The sequence below is a fragment of the Athene cunicularia genome (genome assembly GCF_003259725.1).
Source record: "Athene cunicularia isolate RWA chromosome 10 unlocalized genomic scaffold, athCun1 chr10_part1, whole genome shotgun sequence".
NCBI lineage: Eukaryota > Metazoa > Chordata > Aves > Strigiformes > Strigidae > Athene > Athene cunicularia.
Genome location: NW_020799112.1, coordinates 22,539,424 through 22,564,090, shown reverse-complemented (window position 1 = coordinate 22,564,090; position 24,667 = coordinate 22,539,424). Strand labels below are relative to the sequence as shown.

General features: G+C 39.4%; 1 protein-coding gene across 5 annotated transcripts in view; it reads right to left on the bottom strand.

The window, feature by feature from the left end:
• Positions 1–6,864: 6,864 nt before the first annotated feature.
• CGNL1 (cingulin like 1) overlaps positions 6,865–24,667 on the bottom strand; it is a 59,668-nt gene continuing 41,865 nt past the window's right edge. For 3 of the 5 annotated variants that reach the window (XM_026856110.1, XM_026856112.1, XM_026856111.1), the window contains exons 11-20: positions 24,341–24,493; positions 22,586–22,756; positions 19,944–20,105; positions 19,066–19,155; positions 13,347–13,430; positions 11,433–11,557; positions 10,785–10,893; positions 9,734–9,897; positions 9,403–9,567; positions 6,865–9,106 (exon numbers count right to left, since the gene is read on the bottom strand). In XM_026856110.1, coding sequence (XP_026711911.1) covers positions 8,971–9,106; positions 9,403–9,567; positions 9,734–9,897; positions 10,785–10,893; positions 11,433–11,557; positions 13,347–13,430; positions 19,066–19,155; positions 19,944–20,105; positions 22,586–22,756; positions 24,341–24,493 — 1,359 coding nt within the window. In that variant the 3' untranslated portion in view covers positions 6,865–8,970. Of the gene's footprint in view, positions 9,110–9,402; positions 9,568–9,733; positions 9,898–10,784; positions 10,894–11,432; positions 11,558–13,346; positions 13,431–19,065; positions 19,156–19,943; positions 20,106–22,585; positions 22,757–24,340; positions 24,494–24,667 lie in introns of all 5 variants that reach the window. The other 2 variants (XM_026856113.1, XM_026856114.1) reach the window with 2 other exon arrangements.

Genomic DNA, 24,667 nt, shown 5'->3' with positions numbered 1-24,667 from the left:
GCTTTCCCTTTTTATGGCCTCCCCCCCCATTTTTCTCAAACGTCAAGCTTTGCTAAGCACAGAAGTTTGAGGGGCAGCAAAGTTAACGGGCATCAATCTCCCATTTTGCTCCATATTACTTCTAAATTTATAAAAATTATAAAGGCGACGAGAACAATCGCACTGGCTAGATAAAGCGACAGTCAGAGTTAAAGCGTGCTGCTTCTACCTCCTCTCTGCCGGCAGCTGCAGGGCACGGCCCGCTGCCTCCCCAGCGGTGCGGGCAGCCGAGCGCGCTCCCGCCGGGGCTCTGCAGCGTGGCACGGTAACGTGGGCTGGGCAGCGGGGATCAACTGCACCCCCCGTCTGGGTGGCACCTTGGGATTCTTGAGAAGCTAAAACAACATTTAAGTTTCTGGAATCAAAGCTCAACACCTGGTATCTGATGCTGTAGGCTTGGCAGGGACAGGAGGTGGAGGTCCAGTGCATCACTCAGTGTGGACACCTACCCTGGCAGGAGCTCCCCATCCTGTGCACTGCTGCTAAGCTCGACACCACACAGAAGATCCAGGCAGACTGCCCACCCCACTGAGTTTCCAGGCACTCAGCTCCCTCCTGCCACCTGCGCTGCCCCTCAGATCCAACTGCTAATGTCATTCATCTGATGGCACACCGACACCCACAGGCTCCTGAAGCTTGTGCCATCCCACGTTTGAGTCACCAGCACCTGCCTTTCCTGGGAACAGCCCTGTGAAGCTTTCCATAAAAGCCCTCCAGGTGAATGCAACACGTTGCCAGAAGAGGCTGGGTAAGCGGTAATCACACGGGTACAAAAAAGCTCATTATTTTGCTCAAATAAGCTGAAAGATAGGTGTTTAATGTCATCCTTTAGTGCACCATGACATTTCCTATACTACCAGCCTGGCAATATCACCACAGCAGGCTGCAGAAACTGCCTGCCTCTCACTTTTCTTGGAGTAAGCTAAAAACATAAAAAACATCCCATACATGTAGTGAAGATTTCACCCACTAAAGAGATAAGGCCTAGCAGGCACCTAGAAAGAAAGAAACCTCCCCAGGCTCAGTTTTGGTTTGGTTTTTTTTTTACTTCTGACCAAAACAAAAAGCAAAACAAAACTCCTCAGAACTCCAAACTTGCCCCAAAAGGCGACATATCCCAACAGCAGGCAGACCTTTCTGTCAGTACCTGGGAGCCTGCGTTTGCTGCGAATAAGCTCACATTAACTCTATGTTTTCCAAATATCTGGTGGTCAGGACTCATCCCTTCCTCCTTGTCCTGGTGCATCTAATGCTATGCATTGGGTCTTCCAGTGGAGTGTCTGCACTTGTGACTGCTGAAGGAAGGACGAGTGCAAGAGAGACCGTCAGCCAGGTGAGAAAGCACACCACAGCGTGGCACGGACTGGCAGTCCCGAGACGCTTACCCACATCTTTGTAGGGCTGTTAGGAGGTAAGTAGGCGGCCCAGCAGGGACAGTGCTGGGGCTTGCTTCATGGTAGTTGTCACAGGGCAACAGGTCTGATGAAAATCCAGTTTTGTCCTTGAAAAAACACTTTCACAGGACCTACTGCAAACATATACTTATCTTTAAATGGAAGCTGTTGCATTTTAAAAAGGAGGAGTTGAGTCTGGGAGCATTTTGAGTGGGTTTGTTATGCATGTACAAAGGTACAGCTACCTCTCCTGCAGAGACTACCAAGCAGGGGTGTCCCAGTGCCCCTGCTGCTCGTTTTCTCAGTAAAGCCAGCAACAGCAGAGGAAAGGAGGCTGATTAACTCGACTGCAGGTTTTCTTCTGCCACCCCCACTCTGCATCCACAGCACCAGTGCGGTACGTGCATACAGGAGGCCTGTTTGTGCACACCTACAGGGACGCCTTTCTCCTCATAGAGGTAGCAGCTGCAGTGGCCCTGTTACTCATTCCTTTCTCTTCTCTGCTTATCCCACAATGCTTATTAAATTCAGTCCATCTGAAAAGGTTTCCTAGCCAAAGAATACCAGGCAGACTGAAAAGATAATTCTCTTGAGCTCTACAGGAGGCTCAGACTGTCCTTGGCCATCTTTACAAATATTTATCCTATGCAGGATCATGTAGAGCACCGCACAGACCATGGTCTTCCACTGTGACTCTTAGTAATGCTCAAGAATTCCACAGCTGGGAGAGACATTTTGATCTAAATTGTGAATTTGATCTTATCTTTAAAATAGCTGGGTCCCACACACAATATGTACTGAAACTGCAAGGCACAGTGAGCTATGTTTAAAGTAAACATAGTCTGATTCAGGAAGCTCCTTTCTTTGCTTGGTTGATGTTACAGCTTTTACATGGTTTTATTGGATTTACTTTATTTGTTCCTTCCCTCTTTTCATAGCCATTCTACCTCTTACACAGTAAACCATTTTCTTATTTGAAGAAAACCAAATTTGAAATTCCCCATAAAGGAAGGAGATCTAGCTTTAAGGCTGTCATCCTGCAGCAAAGACATTCCACAGAGCCTGCCGGTTACTGCAGAGCCAGCACGAGCCCTTCAATCTCGGATGCGTGGCAGGTGACACAGCTCCCCACCGGTAAAGCACTGCAGCACAGCACCGGCTGCACGGCGGATGGCTGGCCTCAGCACAGAAAGCAGCTATGGTCAGAAAGCAGGTTCTCTGAAAAAACAGATCCTTGGCATTTCCTCCCAGCATCTTTATCCAGGAAGTTTCAATGCAGACGCAGTATCAAGTTTTCAAGGTCTAGTTTTGTGCTCTATTTTCTAGGCATATTGACAAAAGCATGAGGAGGTCAAGGACTGAAGCAGCAGCTCAAACTGATTAGAAATCAGAATCCTCCTGGTTCCCAGTGCTCTACTTCCAACTATTAGAGCACCCTGTCTTCTCTGGATGGTTCAGCTTCCTTTGTTTTCCTTTTGGTAAAGCATTTAAAAGACAAATTAAGAGGCTTATTGGGACTCTTTTACACAGCAGATACCCAAGAAAATGCCAGAACTCAGCTGAAGGTGGTCTGTGCTGTGGTGCTACTGTGGATTTACAGTAACCACATGCGACCGTAGCCACTGAATTTGTGCCAATTTTAAACAGTCATGATTATGTTTTCAGGCAGGCACCAAATCAGCTGATGCGGCACTTCCAGCAATGCACACCCACCTCTACACCTTGAGTGTGTGTGTGTGTGTGCGCGCGCACATGTATTCGCTCTTACATGCTCTAGTCATGAATACTCAATGAGTCCTTTTTCCTTAAATAGTATTTGCTGTACTTTAACCAAAAGACTCGAAGAACAAAAGTATACCAATCTCAATCTCATCTGTAGCACAGAGATCAGATGCTGGCAGCCTCAGCCAAGTCAAGTTCCAGGTCTCAGCCCTTATGTCCCAGGAAAATAAAGGCCAGGCTGGGCTGAGAACAGCCAGCTCTGTGGGTGTGAGAGGTGAACTTTTAGTCAACAGCTCAGGTCTCCTCTGCGCAGTGGAACTGCTTTCTAGAAAGTAAATTTCATTTCTGGCACAGACTGAGTTTTCCCAGGGATGAGTCCCAAACAGTCTCATCTCTACACTCCAAGGGCAGTGGTGTTTTCTTTCTCTCTCACAAAAAACCCCACAGAAGTAAAACCACATTTTTGACAAAAAGCCAAATCCAAGGGAAAACGCAGAACTACATACCCAATGTCTTTCTGGAAAAAAGGTAAGATGTGAGTCACACAAAATATGTGCCTCCGATACTGGCAGGCACTTGGGTACCCAAGGTTTGAAGATGCTGAAAGCAATTCTGCAAAACAGAACTACCCGTGCTAAGCAGGGGTATGCAGCTAATCAGTCTCCATTAACAGTGCATCCACAGAAATATCAGAAACATATGCTGCTCCTTTTTCAGCACTATCATTTGTCTCAGCTGGACTCTCTTGAGAATCCCTGCTGCAAATGCACACAGGAAATAGGCATTTCCTAGCACTACTTCAACGTGCACTTCTTCAGTGTGCTCCCTGCCATCCTCATCTCGAACCTCTACAGTCTCTGGAAATAAAATCTTACATCCATCCCAACTCCAGTTAGGTATCTGTAGGTTAAAATGGCTTAAGCCACATTCAGTGCCAGGCTGTTTAAGAGAAATGAAGGGAAGGTCAAAATCAAATTAATCAGAACTGGATCCTGCATTGATCTTTCTGACGGTCTCTGTTTTCTCCCTTACTTCACATTCTGCTGTGGTTGGTTGGTTCATCCTAGCCAGACTGCATGCAGCCAAAGAAAAAGGACTGCTTGAAACTAGTCAAACTAGCTTGGTAACTTAATATAGAAAGTGTTATTCAGAGAGCCCATTCTGCTGAAGAAGCAGAAGTACACAGAAAGCATAGAAAAACTTGAGTTACCTGTGCTGAGTCCCTTCTCTGCACTCACATAGAAGTGTTCCTACAGTTTTTACTGGCAACTTGGAAAGCTTAAACTTCCACCATCCACCTGTGCTCAGAAGTAAAATTTTTTTATCGCCTGTTCTTCTGCTAATGGCATGAAGCTTCAGAGCTGGGTAAGACAGCAAATAGTTATTAGAAGCAGATAGGAGATCAAATGTTCCCCCTTACATAAAACATAGAGTCTCTGCTGAGTCACAGGAGGTTCAGTGGTACTAACCATCAAGGGGCTGTCACACTGCTGAGGGAGGTGAGCCCAATTCATTACTCCATTTGTCCTTGGCTGTTGAACTTTACTCCTTCTTCAGTCTTTCCTTTCTTACATGCTAAGAGAAAAACCTGTAATACAAAAACCCCTTTCTAATCATTTCTGTAATTTCTTCCCAATATCCCAGTGCTCATGAATAAATTCTGAAATAACAATGAAATCTTCCCCACTATAACCCTACTGTATGTGACCTTATGGATAAAAGAACCAATTACATGTGTTACAAACCCTGGCAATTTCAAAAGAATGTTCTCTTTCAGCAAAGTCTTTGAACATTTTGCAATGTTACTTGATAACTACAGTTGGTAGAAATTGAGCAGCTGAAATGTGTAGCTCTACTCATAGGATAGGAAGCTCCACTAAGCTAAAACCATCAACATTTAATTACTGCAGTGTGCTGTGTGATCCAGAAGAGGCCTAAAAGCTGAAGCTATTGCACTGCGTAGCTCACTCAGCAAAGCACACAGCTGGTCTGTAAAAAACAAGGAATGCACGTGGCTTTTGGAATAGTTTAGAAAATCAGCTATAAATCAGAACAGATATTTAATGAGGAAAAAGGAAAGAATTAAATTGAGAAGAATGAGGATAAATCAGAGGAATTCGCAGATTAATCAACAAGTTATAGTCTCATCAAGAGACTACAGTGTTGGGGGGAAACCTGCCTGTGATTGAACAAGAAAAAACAACTGACAGTGCTGAGCTAGTTATTTGCAAAGTATAGGGGTTTCCTTAAATGAAGTGCAGCACAGGGAAGCAGGTACAGGGGACAGCAAGAGGACAACAACGCTTCCTTTTTCTTTCTCCATGCACTGGAAGGAGCTATGATGTCTGAAAGTCCCTGATGCTTTTATGAAGAGATGCCTTCCACACTAAAGGGCATGAAAATCCCTTATATGTGATGAATATCCTTAATTTTATTACTTGGACAGTGAGCGAGGAGTCTGTGGACAGCAGGAGGATGTTGTTCACTTGTTGGTTTTACATTTACACATTCTGCATTCTATAGCATTTGCCACTGAAAGATCTTCGAGCACTTTGCCAGATGTCAGCCATTTAAAACATCAAAAGGCTCTTGTAGAAGTTAACCTGTGTTCTCCCATCTACAAAAGTAGGCTCAGAAAATTCAAGAGGATCTGCCAGAGTGTAACTGATTAGTGGAAAATACTCAGAACTTGGATTTGATTCTCAAAACCAGGAATTATGATCGACCATATAAGTCCTCTTAGGGCACAAGTTGTCAGGAATTGAAGATGGCAATATTAATCTTACACAGCTGTTTGAAGAACATGTATATTTAGGTACAATAGAATTTTAATGTGAAGAAATGCTGTTTTTATAGAAAAATCTCTCACCACATAAAACCAGTCAAAATCTCAGTGGAATATGAAAGGCCATTAATCCCAGAGAGGACAGCAAAGTTCACTGTTCATCAGAGATTACTTACACTGAGACACACGCCTCCACTATATAAGTCATCAGGTTAAAGCTTGTATCAAAAGTGATTTAGCTTGGGTCCGTTTGTTTATGAGATATTATGGTAGCACTGAAGAAAAATTAAGGTCTCTAGAGCTCAGAATTCAAGCCGTGTCTAATACACCAGAAACTCTGATGTTTGTACAAACTTCTAGGGCCTGTATGTCTCATGACCATGTTTCTTCACATATTCTCCCTCTTGCTTCCTTTTATGGGTCAGGAGCTTCTTCTGAAATTAATTTAAAAATAGATTACATGGAAATACTGGGAAAATTTTTCTAAAACCTCGACTTAAGAGGAGTTTAATCAAAAACTGCCACGAGATGGCGTGAACAAATCAGAAGTCCTTAAACAATTATCAGCGTTTTTTGGTGACAATCAAGACCTGTACCCTACCCTCACCATAGCGAGCATGGGTTAAGAAACAGCTACTATCTTGTGAATGAGCTGAAACACCCTTTTCAACACCTTTTCTTTGATCTTAGTCTATCATTTGAGAACTCTAAAGAGAAAATGCCATTTCCAGGTCTAAATGAACAAACTAAAGACCAGTTCGTTTCACGAAGCCATGGCGGGGAGTAGCTATCTAAAACGAAGAAAATGCAGAAACTGGTTATAGCATCAGTATTTCCCAGATAATCATTTTCTTGTTATATTTTAAATGCGTGTCTTCCACATGAAATTCAGCTGTCATATCAAGCTATGTGCACATACAAAGCAGAGTTGAAAGAGCTGACTGTTTATTTTACATGAATTTCTCTTTTACAGTTTAGTGTAAATGGAGGTAGATGCAATATAAAGTGATTTTCTTCCAGTAGTTTGAAATAAGTCACCTGTGAACATTAGGACAGAGTACTGGAGACTGGAATCAGTTGTTTAAAGTTAAGCCTACATAAATATGCAAATGAAACAACACAATAAATCAGAGCAGGTTACATGATGATTGTCAGTACAGTATAGTGTAGAAGATCTTTGAGGAAAGGCTGTTTCTATGTTGACAAAATAGTAAAGCTAGTACTGCAAAAATATATGCTGTATGCTACTTGAAAAGATAGACAGGATTCAGAGAGTATTATAACTATGCCGTTCAGATTATTTCCCATATATCTCAAACCATCAAAATCAAGTTGAAGGGAATTACATGGCAAAAGAGTCTATAACCTGCTCAGCATGAATATATTTCTGATCCTGCAGGCAGGAGTTAATTTTCATAGACTCGTATGAAAATGGATACTGCCATTGTCAGGACTTTCGCCATAACCAAGTCTACCAGCCTCACTTCCAGAGCTGTGGAATTATCCTCGTCAGTGGATGCCTTTGTGGGAGTAATGGAAGCTCCAGCAACTTCAGTTGAAAGTATCTTTTACCATTACATGACACCGTTATTTGGTCCATTCAAGGAACAAGTGCTCACTAACCTGTAACTGGGGACAGATACTAATCATCAGCCAGGACTTAGCTATGGTTTATTCACAGAATTCTGTAGTAGTGCCCATTCCTTTGAATTCTAGATTTGCAGAGGAACAAAACCAGACTGGTGTAATATAAATGGCAAAAAAAATTTTTTTGCAGTAAAATGGAAAATGCTTTAAAATAAAATCTGCAATACTTTTTTTCTTTTAAATTTCCCGCAAAGTTTGCTGAACAGATGGATCACCCAAAATGCAAATACTTCTGTAAACTGAAAAACTAATGTATATTTGCATATATGACCACACACTGCAACATATCGCAAACGGATGCCCACGAACAGCTTAAGAAGAAAAAACAGATTACATGCCTTGTGTTTCCTTAATGCAATTTTGTGCCAGGTGCATAAAACCTTTGGATCAATTGATGAAGAGATTTAAGCATGTACTTGATTCGAAGACCACAAGTAATTTTACTGGAACGAGTGGGACTCCTTAGAGACTTTAAGGAAAGTCTGTCCCGATTCCTCACGTCAGCAGGCCTGTAATGTTCTGCCCCGGCAGCAGGAGTCCCCTTTAGGAAGGGAAAGCTGCCACGTAAGAGCTGCCCTCATTCCCCTCCCTCCCTGCTGAGAACAGAAAGCCTCCCAGACACCGTTTACAAGGAAGCTGTAGGCAAGCCTCACTCATCACGCAGAGGTGACGGTCCTTTGAAAGTCATTTCATTTAACATTTGATCTCTAATACACTGAATACATACGATGAAACTTGCAGTGTTTTAAAATGGGAACGTACTTCCTGGCTCAGGAACGGTGAATCTGGTCTGTAACGCACAAAATGTATTCGTTTTCATTTGTTTTCTTCTAAGTTGAAACCCAAATATACCATTCAGTATAAATTTAAGTACTTCACATACCAAACTGATTTATATAATATTTGAAACTTTACAAAACAGTACTAAAGTAGTCAATAAAAAGATCAGGTTTAAAATATTTACATTTTATACATCATTTCCCCCTACTTACAATTATTAAATAATCTTCTGTGGTTTCCTTAATTTTAGGGAAAAGCTTTTAATAACTACAAACTAATTTTGAACTACTTTCAAATGGCTTTTTACTTAAACAGAATTTTAGCAAAATCTCCTTTCCAATGTGAAACATTATCCCCATGTTTTCAGTAGTGGTTTTATATATACACATCTATCTCCGTGTTTTATAGCTGTTTTATAATGCAATCCTGTTTTCTATCATAAACAGTAGAGAGCTAAATAAGAAAATGGCACAGTATGGATGAAAACATTGTATTTCCAACTCTTACATCCCTTTATGTCATTTGGCTTCTAGAACATCCAGCTTCTTGATAATTTATGTTATTCTTCCAGGACTTCCAAGGAACCACAGATTTGATACTTCTTTAGATTTCTGTGTCGTCATCTTTTGTAAGGTCATTTCCTGAAGGTACTTCACAGAGACTATCACCATCCGTGCTGAAATCATCATCATCATCATCATCAGAATCAGCCAACACTTTACTTGGTGACTTCTTCAGTCTACTAAAACAAAAATACACGTCTTTGCTATTAAAACTGCACATCTACATGCAAAGCTTAAAACACCGACAGGCAGGGTTTACATTTCTAAAGGATGTCAAAGAAACTTGTGCTCCAACTGGGGTAGGTTGTCATAGGCTACGTCTTACATGAAAGGAACATGCATGAGAATGAAGATCAATCAATCAATCATATTTTCAAGCACCTCTAATTAAAGTCACAAAGGGGAAACTGTAAGCTTTGCACATGGAGATGTTCACAGATGGCTGAGGAAGACTAACACGGGATAGCTGTACCTCTCAGTCCTTAGCAGGAAATTTTTATTACTACAAATTAGAAGAGTGTTGAGTCCCACCACCTTTTTCCATTTTTTATTCCCTGCCTCAGTGACTTTATTCAGCAGACTGATCTCAGAAAGAAGGTTTAGGCACTGGAGCACCCTGGAAAGAGTTGGAGAACATCTGTAGAGAAAGGAAATGCAGAGACTTTCACAGGTCTGTCTCTTAAACTCTGTCTGCTTATGAGAGGCTTGAAGTTTGTCAAGGAAGCCCTCAGTTCATGGACTAAAGGAGCCAGAGACCGATCTTGGTGTGGTACATAATTGTACGGTCTGACAGGTCACCCTACCTTAATTCCTTCTTCGCAGAGTTAAGCTGTCCTTGCAGTTGTTCATTCATGTCTAGTTGCTCTTCCAGTTCTCGCTGGAGTTTCTTTTTAGCACTTTCCAGTCTGTCTATTTCTTCTTCAGCTTCTTCAACTTGACGTTTCATTGCTTTCAAACGCAAACTCAACTGAAATATTTACATGTCAGCTGATTAGAGGACTATTTTAATAAAGGAATTTTATTCTTCCAGCATCTATGAGAGGGAGAATAAAGACACAACTTTGCCAGTGCAGTGACACTGTAATCCTATGCTTCAGAAATATTCGAAAGTCCACATTAAGCTTTGAGAAAAGCGATGGCATACAATTTTTTAAGAAAAACCAGCCACAAGCAAACATAGGTTTGTCAGAGTAAGACAGTATCATGAGACAGCAAGAGCCGGTTGTCAGTAAGGGAAGACTGGAGCTATTAGTGTCTCTAAGTTACACAACGTTACCAGACAGATACTACAAAATATGTTTGAAAACAAGTCAGAGCATTTTAAAAGATTGTTCCCTTAACAGATGTCTGCAATTTGAAGCATTCTGTTTGTTCTCTAGACAGAATATTAACCATTTGACTCACGTAGCGAAACAAACCATGTTTAAGCAAGGAATCAGTAAAGACCACAGGGCTGTTAGAGCACACTGCTATTAGAGTATCAACATATGCTTAATACTTGTAGCCTGTATTTAACAATAAATAGCTTCTTTAAATAAAATTTTATGGTGGCAAACCAGAATAAATTATTCGTTGGTGTATGCATTTATAGGATCATATACTGTTCTGATACTTGCTTTACTTCTTAAAATTATTATAGTATTGTTTCTATAAGTGCTTTCTTTTCATAATTTTAGAAATTGATAATAATTTAGTAGTAAAGAACATGATGACAATGGGAACTGTGGATCTCATTAAATGGGAATTCATGAACAACAATCATTATCTACCTATATTCTTCTCATATCTTTTATATATGGTGATTTATGCTGGTAAGATTAATATCGGATATTTGCATATTGGTTTTCCTTTTACCTGGTCCTTTTGGTCAGTCAAGGAGAGATGTTCATCATCTACTTGCAACATTAACTCCTTCACTTTTCTCTCAAGTCTGCGGTTACTTAGTTGGAAATTTGCTCTATCCCTAGAAAAAACAAAACAAGAGACAGGATTGTAAAAAAAGGAACTGAAGTACTTCCAATTCTGCTAGCTAACATAATTCCTTAGCAATCTTCTAAGAATTAAATAAATACTAACAGCCCCTGCTCTGACTCACTGATTCCATGGAACATATTAAGAAATTGGTTCAAAAGCATGAACCACTAAGAGGAATTTCTTCTGTGACCAGAGCAACATTATGAAAAAGAACCCCCATTCCTCCAAGAGTAAACAATGAAGTGAACTTTAGTTAGTATTTCTAAGCCTGTTACTGATATCAGATATTGACAAAATACTAAGGTATAGAACCATGTTAACACTGTGCCCAGTTTTAAATTTATAAGGCAACTTCTAGTGTGCTTTCAGTCAAAAAGAAAATTTGCAATACTCCTATGAAGCAATAACCATTTTAATTTGCTGCTTGGGAGAAAAAAAACTTAATTGCATTAGAGATTTAATCTTAGCAAGAGGCCACATTAACAAACATAAACATGCATGTTGTGATCTTAACATAACTAGTTTCACCTCTCTTCATTTTCAAGCCGTTCTTCCAGCTCTGTGATCCTTGCTTCCATTTGAGCAACAAGTCCCTCTTTACTGGACCGGTAAGAACCCTCCAGGTGAAGGATTCGGCTCTTCAAGTCTTTGTTCTATAATTAGAACACACTTGATTACTACATACATGCTCATATTAACAAATATCACCTTAACACAAAATAAATTTCTCCAGGCAAACACAAGGTGATCAGAGTATTTTTAATTTAGTATGGAAAAAAAGTCGGTGAGATTTTACAGTTTACTACAAACAAATCTTCTATTACTGTGCTTTATTAAAAACAACTTAGTGTCAAGCTTGAGTTAAAGTTTTAGGTTTAAATGGATCCTTGAACTTCAGATGGTCTCAAGTCCCTTCTAATAGCATTTCTTAATTTGCTATAAATTTTCTAATAGCATTGGACTCCTTTTACTCTCCACACAATTCTTTTGTCAAAGTCTGCATTCTTCCCCTGTAACTCACTGGTGTAAGGCTAAAGGAAATAGACAAAAACATTACTTGCATCCAACATCATTTTACTCTATCAAAGTTATTACCGTGGGCTTTTTCCCCCCCTTTCTTAACTATGCAGTGCCACTCCTACTAAATAGATAGTTTGAAAAACTGCAAGCTGCATGATTTGTAAAGGCAAACTTCTTGCTTGGATTTACACTTTAATTTTTACAAGGCTAGATCATTTAGGTTTTCAATGGGGACTTAATGATAAAGTTGCCAAAAAAAAAAAAAAAAAGAGTTACATGAGGAAAAGAAAATAAAGCTCTTTGTTACAGAACTTTAAACCATGATTTCAGATCTCAAACACTAAAAAAAAAGCTATGATAGGAAAGTCAGAAATAAAAATATAAGGATGTACACGGGATACACCAGTAGGTGGCATTCTTTCTGCTCAATTAAGATGGGAATAATTTCACATCATTTAAGGCACCAAATCAGGTGTCTGTTATAAACTTGTTCTCTAAATTCCCATTACTATCTGGTTTATGTTCTTCAGACTGTCAGTAATGCTATGACTTGCTAGGATAACTTTCCTCTGGATCTCAGCTGGGGGCTATGATAGTAATCTTGCTTTCAAAGACCACTAAACTGCAGAGTAAAATGTTGTAAAAAGCTAGAAAGTATTTTTAACATGAGTCATATTCCTTCCTAGACAACAAAGAATAGCAGTTCTCCATCAAATCTCTATCTTTTCTTCCAGAGGTATGTCATTTTTTCACTTGTTTGCTCCTACAGAAGAAAGTACTCAACTAGAATCACAATTGCTTGAAATTATGCTCTAACTTCAGGGCTGTTCCTGAAATACTGCTCAGACTTTGAACAACGGCTCCTCCAAAAGTGGTCGAAGGATTTACAGCTAAACTGTGTAACTGTGTCTTTGATAGTCTATAGTTTTTTTCTGTTTATGTGCTTTTAAAAAGTTTCTATAGGTATCGCAGCTTTATTCTAAAGTAAGTGTAGCCTATCAAGTGTCACATTTCTTATTCTTCATGTCATTGAGCCTCAAATGTATAGACAGAATTTGTGTGGTAGAGAGATGCTTGTACTCCCAACAAAAATGTCTTACATAAACAGATGGATTCGTACTGAGTGTTTAGTATAAAAACACATAAACTGTGACAAAACTCAAGCTAAAACAGGGGTACAGAAAGAAAAAGAATACTAAGAGAAGACGACCTAATTCAAGTTTGTATCTTCTTTTGAGTAACAATATTCAGATATTGATGTTTCCTCACCTGTTCTTACTAACACATACTTCCAGAAGCACACCGGGGTGGGGTTCTGCCAGCTACCAAACACTGCACTCAAACGCTTATTTGAGTCTCCCAATGAAGGCAGATACCCAGTCTGTTTTCTTGCTAGTGTGATGATATGCCAGCCATAATTACCTGTCTTTCCAATGAAATTTTGTCACACTCCAAATCTTGCTTTATAGCTCTTTCGTGAAGTAGTTCTGTCCTCATTTGCTCAATCTATTATAGAAAGAAAAGACAGAAATTTTAAGAAACTATTTAGTTTACATTTATCTAGGTGATACTGTGTGTATGCATAAATATACACATGTACATAAAGTACATATACCAACACAATGAGAAACAATTTCTCTGTCTTAGAACTCAGGACATACACGTGATTTCAGATGAAGTTGATAATTACAACCTTGCACAGAATTTTCTGCATTGGGAAGGCCATGTTATTCCCAGTGCTTATTCTAGGCATTTTCCAGCCACACTGGGTATTGCTGATGTTCAGTACATATATTCTGAGGCAGGGAAATGAACTCTAAAACGTAGCATGAGACACATCATGTTCTGGAACTCAACTCCCTGCCACATCTCATCAGTCTTCAAACACCACCTACAGCTGTTTTCTTCATACTTCATTCTGAAGCTCTGAAAGAGCACCTTACCTTTAAACTGGTGACTAGTCTACTTCAGAGCTTCACTTTATTAAACACAAACTGGTAACTGCAGGCAAGTGCCTAGAACTCAGTAAGACACTCTACAATTGCAGCTTACTATGTCCGTGAAAACAGTAAAAGCTCTTTTCCACCAGACTCTGATGTGTACTGGATACAAACCCCGCTCCCCCGCTCCAGTCAATTTTATGTCTGTCATACAGGAGAGCACCAGCTTCGGGATTTGGGGAGGGTACGGTTTTGTTTGTTTTGTTAAAACACAACTTGTGCTACAGTTTCCGTAAATATTTCAGTTGCATATTTGATAATCAAAAGGAAAGTACATTCTCCATATGTAAGATGTTAACAGATAGGGAGTATTAACGATACAGAATCAAGATGAGAATACAGAATTACTTTGGTTTATCTCGTTATTGGGCTTCACTGGGAGAGAAAAAAAATAATCTTGAGGATCAAAGAGAAAGTCTGAACTGCCTAACAGCTGCTATTGAAACTTCGGGGCTAAAGGAAAAAGTTTGTAGCACCCAAATACTTTTCTTGCCTCTCATTCCTGCTGAGACTGCCCTCAATTCTTTAGCTGTGCCTGCAAAGGCATTTGTAATGTTACCACGGCATTTGTGCTGTTCTCTGCACAGTGTTCACTAGGATGAGCATCACCAGGGGGACACAGGGATCACCTCTGCCAACTGCTGTACTTGCAAAAAGACTGACCAAGGTTTCTGTGGCCACGGCATTCTTCCCTGCTTTACAACAGTTACACGTGACACTTGCACACACACACCATCACAGTTAAGCTGATTTTAAGCTACAGATTTATCTCACTAAAAGTCTTTCAAAAGCCATTGGAAATTCTTGCATATAAAAATCCAAAAGCAATGCTAAGAACGTGAAGGTTAACCAAGTACAGCACGTGATATTTTACCTCAGGTGGTTTTATCACATTATAATACTGAAAGATATATTTTTAGTTAATCACATTTAAAAGACATCATTTACGCTGTTTTGAAAGGAACATATGAATATAAACAACAGTAGCAATGCATGCAGCTGCATATGTTAGTCACAGCATGGTTTCAGAGCAGCAGAAGGCATTCCTGAAAACTAAGGTCATAACAGTTCCTGGACTGCAAGTGTTAGCACGTGGCTGCGTTCTCACACAGCTGGGTAATCATCTAAAAGCTCTCACTGTCACACAGAAGCCTAATAATATATTTTATATATTATACAGCAAAAATGTTATCTATTAAAATATTATTTTACAAATAAAATTAGAATCACTCATGTATACATTAACTGCATTTATTAATGAAATATATTTTAAAAGTTATAATGTGAGGAATTATGTAGAATTTATTCTGCTGTAATTGCTTTAGCAATGAAGACAGACACAGGAAAAACAGAGCAAAATTTGTAGTAAAATGAATGACTAATTAAAAATGCAACTGTTAACTGAAGAAAGGGTTTTTGTTTTATGTAGGAACTTGCTTAATGGACCACTCTACCGTTCTACTGTGCTCTTACTGCGTGCAAAGGCTGTGACAAACAAACCTTCCCGAGATCTCAAATTGAGGAATTAACTAGAGGACAATTATTGTATTTCCAAGATGACTGCTCCTGTTGTTGGGCACCTCATGTTAAAAGCAACCTCACAGAAAAACAGTGGGAAAAGTACTATATCTACTTAGGATCAGAAAGCTACACGCAAATATATACAAGAGCTTGTAACAAGAGAAGGGCAGCAGGTCACAAGTGGGGGAGGTGGGAACTGTTTTCACTTATTTCCTTCCACTTTTCATTAGTAAACACAGAATTAAAAACTTTGTTTTCCTTAACAAAGGGAAAAAAAACAGTTGTCTGGAGAAATGTGCCAGAACGTGCTCAAACGTTTCATTTCTTTCAGGACAGTTAAGATAGGCTCTGGGCATGTACCATGTGGAGCTTTGTGCCTCACATTCTACCTTTCCTGTGTCTAATGTAGTTTAATTATGTTAAAAGAATAAACAAGTTCTGCAGCTTAAGGCAACAGTTATCACAGCTGGATTTGAGAATGCTAACAAAGAACTGAGAAAAGCAATAGTATCAGCTTTTACAAAGCTTTATCAGACATAACAGCATTTTGTGCCAGCTTTAGGATTAGAAGCAGCTGTTGAGTTCATGATTACGAGAGCAATTTGATCCCTAATAATAGTTGAGATGCTATCACCACTGTTTAGCACCTCACTCTAGGTTCCCAGCCTATGTTCCTTGTTAATGCCCAAGTAGGGAAAAGTAAAAAAGATGGGGGGGGGGGAAGAGTATGTGACCAAAAAACCCCAACGTTTAACAAACAAGCTAAAGCCAAACCAACCCCTTCCAAACTTCACAGCTGAAAAGCAACCTGCATGTCCACGTTTGCCTTTGCTTCCCACAGCTGGTGCCAGCCAAAGAACAGGTACGCAGCTATCCACTGGGAACACTTTACCAAAGGGAAGTGAATGACGCAGTCAACCCAGTTCTCTCCTTCCGTATTAATTCTAAAGTTGTCATGGAAAGTAACTAGTCCGTTTCTCACCCTTACTGGAAACAACTCTGAAGTCAACAGACTCATGCTGGCCTTTTCACAGAATACAAGAATTGAGGGATCTGAAGTATTTTTCAGTTATCTTTACAAAAACAAAATGGCAAGAGTTACTCCATTTCACTTGTCTGTAGGGAAAAACCCATCATGTACTAAACTGTGCCCTGTCCCTGCTCACTTCAGACTCGAAGGGCACCTGAGCCTCCAGCTTTCTGTTTGTGTGTGTTGGCCATTTCCAGAGTTGCTAATACCTTGTAATTTAAAAACTAATAGGATATGATCCACCTTTCCCCCAATTTTTTTTTGTTTCCATTTTGTTGTGGTACTTCTTCAGAACAAGGAAGGGAAGATGAGAACACTATCTCCTGCAGCCATTATTCTGATTCAAAAGGGTTTCAAAATGAAACGTGAACTATCAGCCTTGCCAGTGTTTATTCAAACATTTAGCTTTCTGTAAAATAGAACCAGTTGTTTCAATTTGTTTTTACTGGAAATTTGAGTATTATAGTTCATTATCAGTATATTAAAATAACAGATTTATAAATAAAAAAACATTTACAGAAATACAGATATTACCAAAACAAATCCATTATAATTTCTCATGTCATTATAAATGCTTAGCAGACCCTGAAATACTCTTCAGTAATTTGACTACTTAGTCATTCTGGCATAAAATCAAAACAAAGCAACCTTTGTAACTCATGTGTGAAATGAGAAACTCCAGACCTCAAAATAAACACGTCTTTTACCCATTATGTAACATTTTGGTCACCCATCTGTATTTTAAGTTTCCATTCAGTTAGCACATTAACCTACCCCAGTACCCACTAGTGCAGCTATGACTAAGGTTCTTTTATCCCAGGCTTACACAGGCTCTGCTGTGAAAGGCTTCCTCATTTAACACTAGGACAGCCCCACATTATTACATTCTATTTCACTCCGGGTCTGTACAGTATCACTGGAATAACAGCAAAAAAGACTGTATTGCAATCAAACAGAATCTCAGTAACCTGAGTCCCACCAAACTAGTAACCGTGCCTTGGTGTTTCAAGGACGCATGGAAGAAAGCTGAGCTCCAACTCACTTTAAAACTCTCCAGCTGTCTCAGTGGAATATACAATTTCAGTGAAAAGACATAGAAACTAAGATTTTACTTTCTGTTCTCCCTCTGAAATTAAAGCTATCCAAAAGAATGCCAGTAATCCTTTTTTTTTTTTCCTGGAGAAAGAAAAGAGAAATGAAAAGAGAAGAGGCTATTGTGGGATGTACCTCAATGCAAATTGTCTCCTGGACTTCTGGGAAGTTACTGATGAGGTATTGGGCTTCATGTAAAGCTACAGTAGTAGGCATGCTGTGATGAGTTATGCATCAGTTTCACAGCTTCCAGAATGTAAATTAAGGCAAAGAACACTGTCTAGGCTGTGATATTGCAAGGCAACCACATCACTGTATTCTTTTCTACGGACTAATCAGAAACTTGCAAAATACTGACCTACTCAACCATGGATGCTCTGGTTACTTTTTCAGCCATCAGGCCCTATTCTCTACTTTTCTAGTTTATTATAAATCTTTGTTACTGGACCTATAATTTCATATCTCCGTTCTTTCAGAAATCTTGAATAATATTATTAAGGCCTCTTTCTTCAGAACAACGAACTCCTAATTCTCTTAGTCTTGGCGATTTCCAGCTCAGTGGTCTCATCTCCATCAGCCCACTCCACTTCCTCCCACCTGCACACCCACTGGACTTACTAAAGACAGAGGCAAGATATTCATCTATTCGAGGAGGCATACCTGGATCACTTTTCATCTTGACTTGATACCTCATCATATAGTTTCCACAACTTCCTTCTACAGTGAAGAACCTTTTTGTTATTTGTTTGCATTATTATGACAGGTCTCACTTAGCTTGGCAAATCTCACTTTATCTTTTACATTTTCTGCCCCATGAGACACAACCTTGATAGTAAATCCTTCTTCCCCTCTTTCTGGCTGTCTACTAATCTAACAATTCTGGAATTAATGACCAATATTTTTAGGGAGAAAATGCTTTCCAACTGTCTTATACAACTTAAATCAGTTTTTACACTTGTAATAAGAATAAAGCTTCCTCTCTGTTTAAACTGACCAGCACTTTTAGTTCAGCTGACTTCACTAATTAATTCCACGATTTCCTAAGCGCCTCTTTCTTTGAAATCAAGACTCTATTATGTTGACCTACTTTTCAGTAAGGTTAAAAAATTGTGATCTTTCAACACTTTCTACAACAGGCATTCTCTGATAGCCTCACCACCTAAAACCAAGCCTAAGATGACATCATCTCCGCATGCATCAATGGTTACTTGATGCTCACTGCATCAAGAATATCAGAGGATAATTCTGGGCTTCAATCTTTATATGCAATCTGTGTCAGTTTTCCAGGTAGAAAAGCAAGAAAAAATTGGTCTGTGATGACACGGAGAAGCATATTTAATCATGTCTGTGATCCTTGGTTTTTCAGATTTACATACTCTGCTTAAGTATAATATAGAAGCCCTATTGCTAGTAATTATTTAGTTCATCGATATTGTTTGTGATCCTAATAACACTTCTTCCTCATTGTTTACAACAGTTGGAAAACTTGTTCAAGTACCTGTTCTCTGCATCTACTGATCCTGTCAGACAACAAATCCGAATTCGTTTTTTCTTCATCAAGCTCAAGTTCCAGGTGAGATAACTTGTCCTAAGTGGAAAAAAGAGAAGTAATTTCATCATACTACTTTCCCATCCTCTTCAGATTGCTCCCAAGGCATTCTTCCTTAAACTTCAAGGACGCAAACTGTCCGAAAGCCTAGGCTTGAAAAGTGAAATGTCTCTGAAAACACATAACTAGAAAAAGAGACAGCAGGTAGGTAAGTCTTTAAAGTGAATTTGTCTGAAAGAAGTAAAATAGAAGTCTCATTTCCCACCAACTTTGAGAAAGCAAGAGAAATTCTGTGATGCTTCTAGAGACTGTTTTTAGAATGTCTAAGTTACATCATACATTTGGAAGACAAATTTTCCAAATGGTATAAAAGTGTTTGTTTATGAGGGTCAAACGACAGCTTAGTTGAGCTGAACAGTTATGACGCTAACCCTGGAGCAACGCAGTTGGAATAACAGTGTTATTTAGGCTCCTCAAATGAATCGGTACTAGGTGCTAAATAGAACTTACACATCTAAATACTTCTGAAGTTCAGAGTGATGTGCCTATGAAGGAGAAAAAAATCCAAATTTGCCTGATAAACCCTAGAGAGAATTAATTTAAAAGCTAATAAAATGATGAAAGAACAATTGCAATTTCGTACACATCGTGCTACAATAGATATGCTAACACATCACCTTTAGAATATACCAGAATAATTCCTACAGTAGAACTACATGGATTTTCAACAGCATCGTTATTTTGTTTCTTCCTAGGCAGAATCCATGTGAAATACCAAAATTATTTTAATCAATAATAAGATTCTAACCCTTAAAAATGTCTTTTACCTCCATTAGTTTGATTTGTCTCGCCCGATCATCTTTTAAGTGGGTTTTGGCTTCCAACTCATACTCCAAGCCTTTCACAGTCTGTTCCAGCAACTGAGTTTTTGTTATTGCCTCATCCTGAGCTCTCTGGTGGTCCCTCAAGTTTTCTTCCATAAGATGCATCTGAAACAGTAAGTTATGGTGATACACTTTATAATGTACTTTCTAAAACATAAGGGATGTCAGCAAAGCGGACTGACTACAAACGAGACACATCTGGAAATGTGACAAATTGCATGGAGTTATATGCTTCTCACAGCAATTTTTGTTTTATCCACAAGATGGCACCAAGAAAATAAACTTGGAGTAAATACCAGCTCTAAAGACACGCTTCACACTGCAGGCTTTACAAGGACAATTATATATAGTGGGATTTTTTTTTACTTGTTTCATTTTGCCCAGTTACAGAAAGCCAAAAGTTTAACAATTGTCCAAATGGTTCTATCTTTGGAACTTTTGCAATATTATTCCTTTCCTTTTCAGACTACCAATACTTTATCTCTGAAGCAATTATGTAGCTTTTATGTCTGAGGCACTTTGATGACAGCATTTTACCAGTAATGTAGTTGCTAACACACACACACACACACACACACACTTCTATGTGTTAATAGAACTTTGTGATACAGTAGGGCTATCTGCTGAAGACAAGTTTCCTGAGCATGTACTCAAAATTATTTAAAACCTTCATGGTACTTTAAGGAAAAAAAAAAAACAACCCAGTGAGCGAGGTTTTAGGTGAGACTGTGATAATTCCTTATACCTGCAACTTAACATGTGACATGTATATGTAATGAGGTTTTTGTTTTTCTTCAGCATACAGTCTTCCACATTCTTCCTCTATTTAGTCAAATCTTTATTGTACTGAAGCTGAAATAATGTATTAGTGACTGTTTACAGAGTTTGCTGCTTTTTTGCCAAGTCCTGACAACAAAGCAGTGGACATCTGCATGACTTGGTGAAGTTAAGTGCGGAGATATGTGTATTAAAAGCATTTCATATGCATTTAACATTTCAGGATGACACTGGATTGACAGCTCTCAAGACTGGTATCTTTTATGTATCCCCAGAAAACACATGAGACCCAGCAATGAAGAACTCCCATACTGCCTTTGCAAGACTGTTTCATCATTTTTCTGCTAGAACAAAACGATGATACTTGTGTTGCCATGATCTTTACAATCCTTGGCTTTTGATGAGACTCTCAAACATAATGTTTTGTGTACCAGGACATCTACCCACCAGGATCCTGACAGACAAAACAGACTTTCACATTGAATGGAAAGACTATCTATTTTTTTAATAGAAAATACGGAAGAGGAAGAGATAATTAAGACTTTCAATTATCCTGAATATCTAGTCTCTAGAAAGTCTGTGGTTAAACCTGTCTATCCTATATTTTCAGATTTTGTTCCCTGTTTTGGAGCTAGCTGCCATATGACATTTTTAAAGCCCGAGGATTTTAAATACTGCTTCATGGACATGTAGAATTCCACAGCCAGTATTATTTTGTTCTTTATACAGCGTTTGGGTTATCTTTGTGTCAAACAGCGAAGGTTTATTTTGTTCTGAAATTTTTTATTTATATTTCTTTTGTAGTTGTAATAGCTAACACCAGACATAATAATTTCATAATAAATGTAAACACAGCATGCGTACATATTGACATACACACAGAGATATACCTATCTTAAGTTCTCTAGTCTCATTTACTCAACTTATGAGCCATGTTCTCAATATCCCAGTTTTATCTTTCACATTGCATTATGAGTCTTCATCCCTTTACAAAGGCCCTCTATCCCTGAATGGAATAAATATAGAAGGAAGACAGAATAATAGATAGGAACTATACTTTCTTCTATTGCTGTTCTTTTAAACTGAATTTAAAACAAATTTGTTAAGGGGAGAAGGCAACATAAGAAAAGTTGTGAACTGGAAAAATCAAACCATTAAAATGTTCTACTTACAGAAAACATCCGTGACCAGAGTGTATTCTCATAGCTTTTCCAGCTGCAGAACAAGAATATGCAGCTCTTTCAAAGACTGGATTGCCTTTATGGCAAAATTCACATGCTAAGAGGCAGACACTTCAAGACTGTGGCTTATTCTTGGATGCACAGGCACCTTTGTCATTTAAATCCACAACATGGCTCATATGAAGGAAGAGCAGAATGTATGTCAACTCCTTTAGAGCCAGAATTTGGGGGTTTTATGTTGGTTTTGGTGGGGTTTTTTCCCTAAATAACTGCTGTTTTTTTTTTTTTTTCCTTAATTCAAGAATATTTCCACATTCTCCATTCCTACAGTAGCAGGCATTAAAAGAGCAGCAGATCATCAGTGGAATCCATATCACATCACTTAAGACACATTCCCTTGCCAAGCACCGCATTTATCTGTCACAAACAGGAAACCCCATTTCCCTGGCAGGAGCAACATGCTGATCATCATCACGAAGAATGAAACTCAAAAGCATGCTGATTGGGATCAGTCTCTCATGATCAAGTACACAAAAGCACAGTAGCAAACATTCATTGTCTTGAAAACTATCTGAGCTGAATTCTAGGTCAAAGGTTAGAATTTGTCACTGAACTGTGAGTCATTACCTCATCTTGCATTCTCATGGTTGTCAGGCGCGATTTTTCTATCTCAAGGTTCTTCTCTTTTAATTGTCTCTGCACATCTGCAAGTTCCCGGCGATTTTTCTCCTTGTATTCATCAAGTTGGCTCTGAAGCTCCAGAGCTGAGGTTCTTGAGACCTCTGCCATTTCAGATATCTGGGAAAAAAGCACATAAAACTTTTTCCCTAAAACACTGCCACAAAAGGTTCTAGCATGCTTAATACACCAAAAGGTCTTTTTCTCCAGCTTCAACATTCAGCTCGGTATTTTTGAAAGGAAAATTTATCAAGCGTGTTCCCAAACCAATGAATTTCTGTGCAGAAGCATGAAAGCTGGTAAGGTTATTTCATAACAGTGTGTGACAGAACTATTCTCTTTCTGTCTGTCAGCAGTTCTTCCAACTGGCTGACGCAATGAAGTACAGTCACACTACAGTACATCAATATTAAGTTATATGGTTTACACACAGATGGCAAAATAAATCTAATGCAGTAGCATTTTAAGAATCAGCTGTAAAACTCTGCAATATCCCTGTAGCACACATTAGAACTGAACTCAAATCTGGGATCTTGTTTAAACAAAACAGAACTATTTTACAACAGTATTTTGAGATAGCAGTGTTCCAACGACTGTTCCAGCCCTGAAAGCTTTTATTGATAGTCTCTAGGTTAAAGAGGCTAATAGTAAGTTTGCATTTCACTTTGTTTTACACATTTAAAAAAAAAGTAATTCTTTCTTCACAACTTGGCAGCTCATTTGCTTCTGTCTTAGATAAAAGAACTTCCAGTGAAGTTCCCACTGACTGCATAAGGGGATACATAAGCCCCATTTTTAAAAAGGGAAAAAAGTAAGACCCAGTCAGTCTCACCTCTTGTGTCTGGTAAGATCATGGCACAGATCCTCCTGGAAGCTGTGCCAGGGCACAAGGAAAATAAGGAGGTGATTTACAACAGCCAACATGGCTTCACTATGGGCCTGATGGATCTGGTGGCCTTCTACGAGGTACAGCATTGGTGGGTAAGGGAAGAGCAACTGATGTCATCTGTCTGGACTTGTGCAAACCATCTGACACTGTCCCACACAACAGCCCTGTCGATAAACTGGGGAGACATGGACTGGACAGATGGACCGCTCAGCGCAGAAGGAACTGGCTGGGCGCACTCAGAGTTGCGGTCAACGGCTCCATGTCCCCGGGGAGAGCAGTGATGAGGCTGTCCTCAGGGCTTGGGACCAGCTCTGTTTAACATCGCTGAGGGTGACATGGACGCTGGGATCGAGGCACCCTCAGCAAGTTCACTGACAACACCGAGCCGTGTAGGGGGGTCGACGTGCTGGAGGGCAGGGATGGGCCATCCAGAGGGACGGGGACAGGCTGGAGAGGTGGGGCCTGCAAACCTCACAAGGGTCAGTGAGGCCAAGTGCAAGGTCCTGCCCACGGGTCAGGGCAATCCCAGGTGCAGATACAGGCTGAGGAGTGGATTGAGTGGCCCTGCAGAGGACTTAGGGGTGTTGGTTGACAAGAAGCTCAACATGACCCAGCAATGTACATTTGCAGCCCAGACAGCCAACCATATCCTGGGCTGCATCAAAAGCAGCATAACCAGCAGGTCAAGGGACGTGACTCTCTCCCTCTACTCTGCTCTTTTGAGATCTCTGATCTTCAAGGTCCCTTCCAATCCAAACCATTCTGTGATTCTATGATAGTCAGATTCCTTCAGCCTCTTTGGAGTGAGCTCATACCTCCTCCTGTAACTTTTCAACAGTTTTGTTCAGTTGCCATCGTTCATTCTCCATTTCATTCTTTATCTGCTTTAACTGCTCCTTCTGGTGAGTTTCATCTTTTAACTGCTGAGTTAACTGTTGCCGTTCCTCCGAAATACAACGGATGTTCTCCTGTAGTAGATTTAAAAAAAAAAGAAAGAAATGTAGACTCACTTTTCTAATGCCTTAAAGGAATGTTATACAACACACTCTGTGCAGCATTAATAGTGCCACCTGTTGTGACATTAGGACAAACTTAAATAACAAAAAAAAATTTTATGAAGTTACAGTTTGCTAACCAGTACA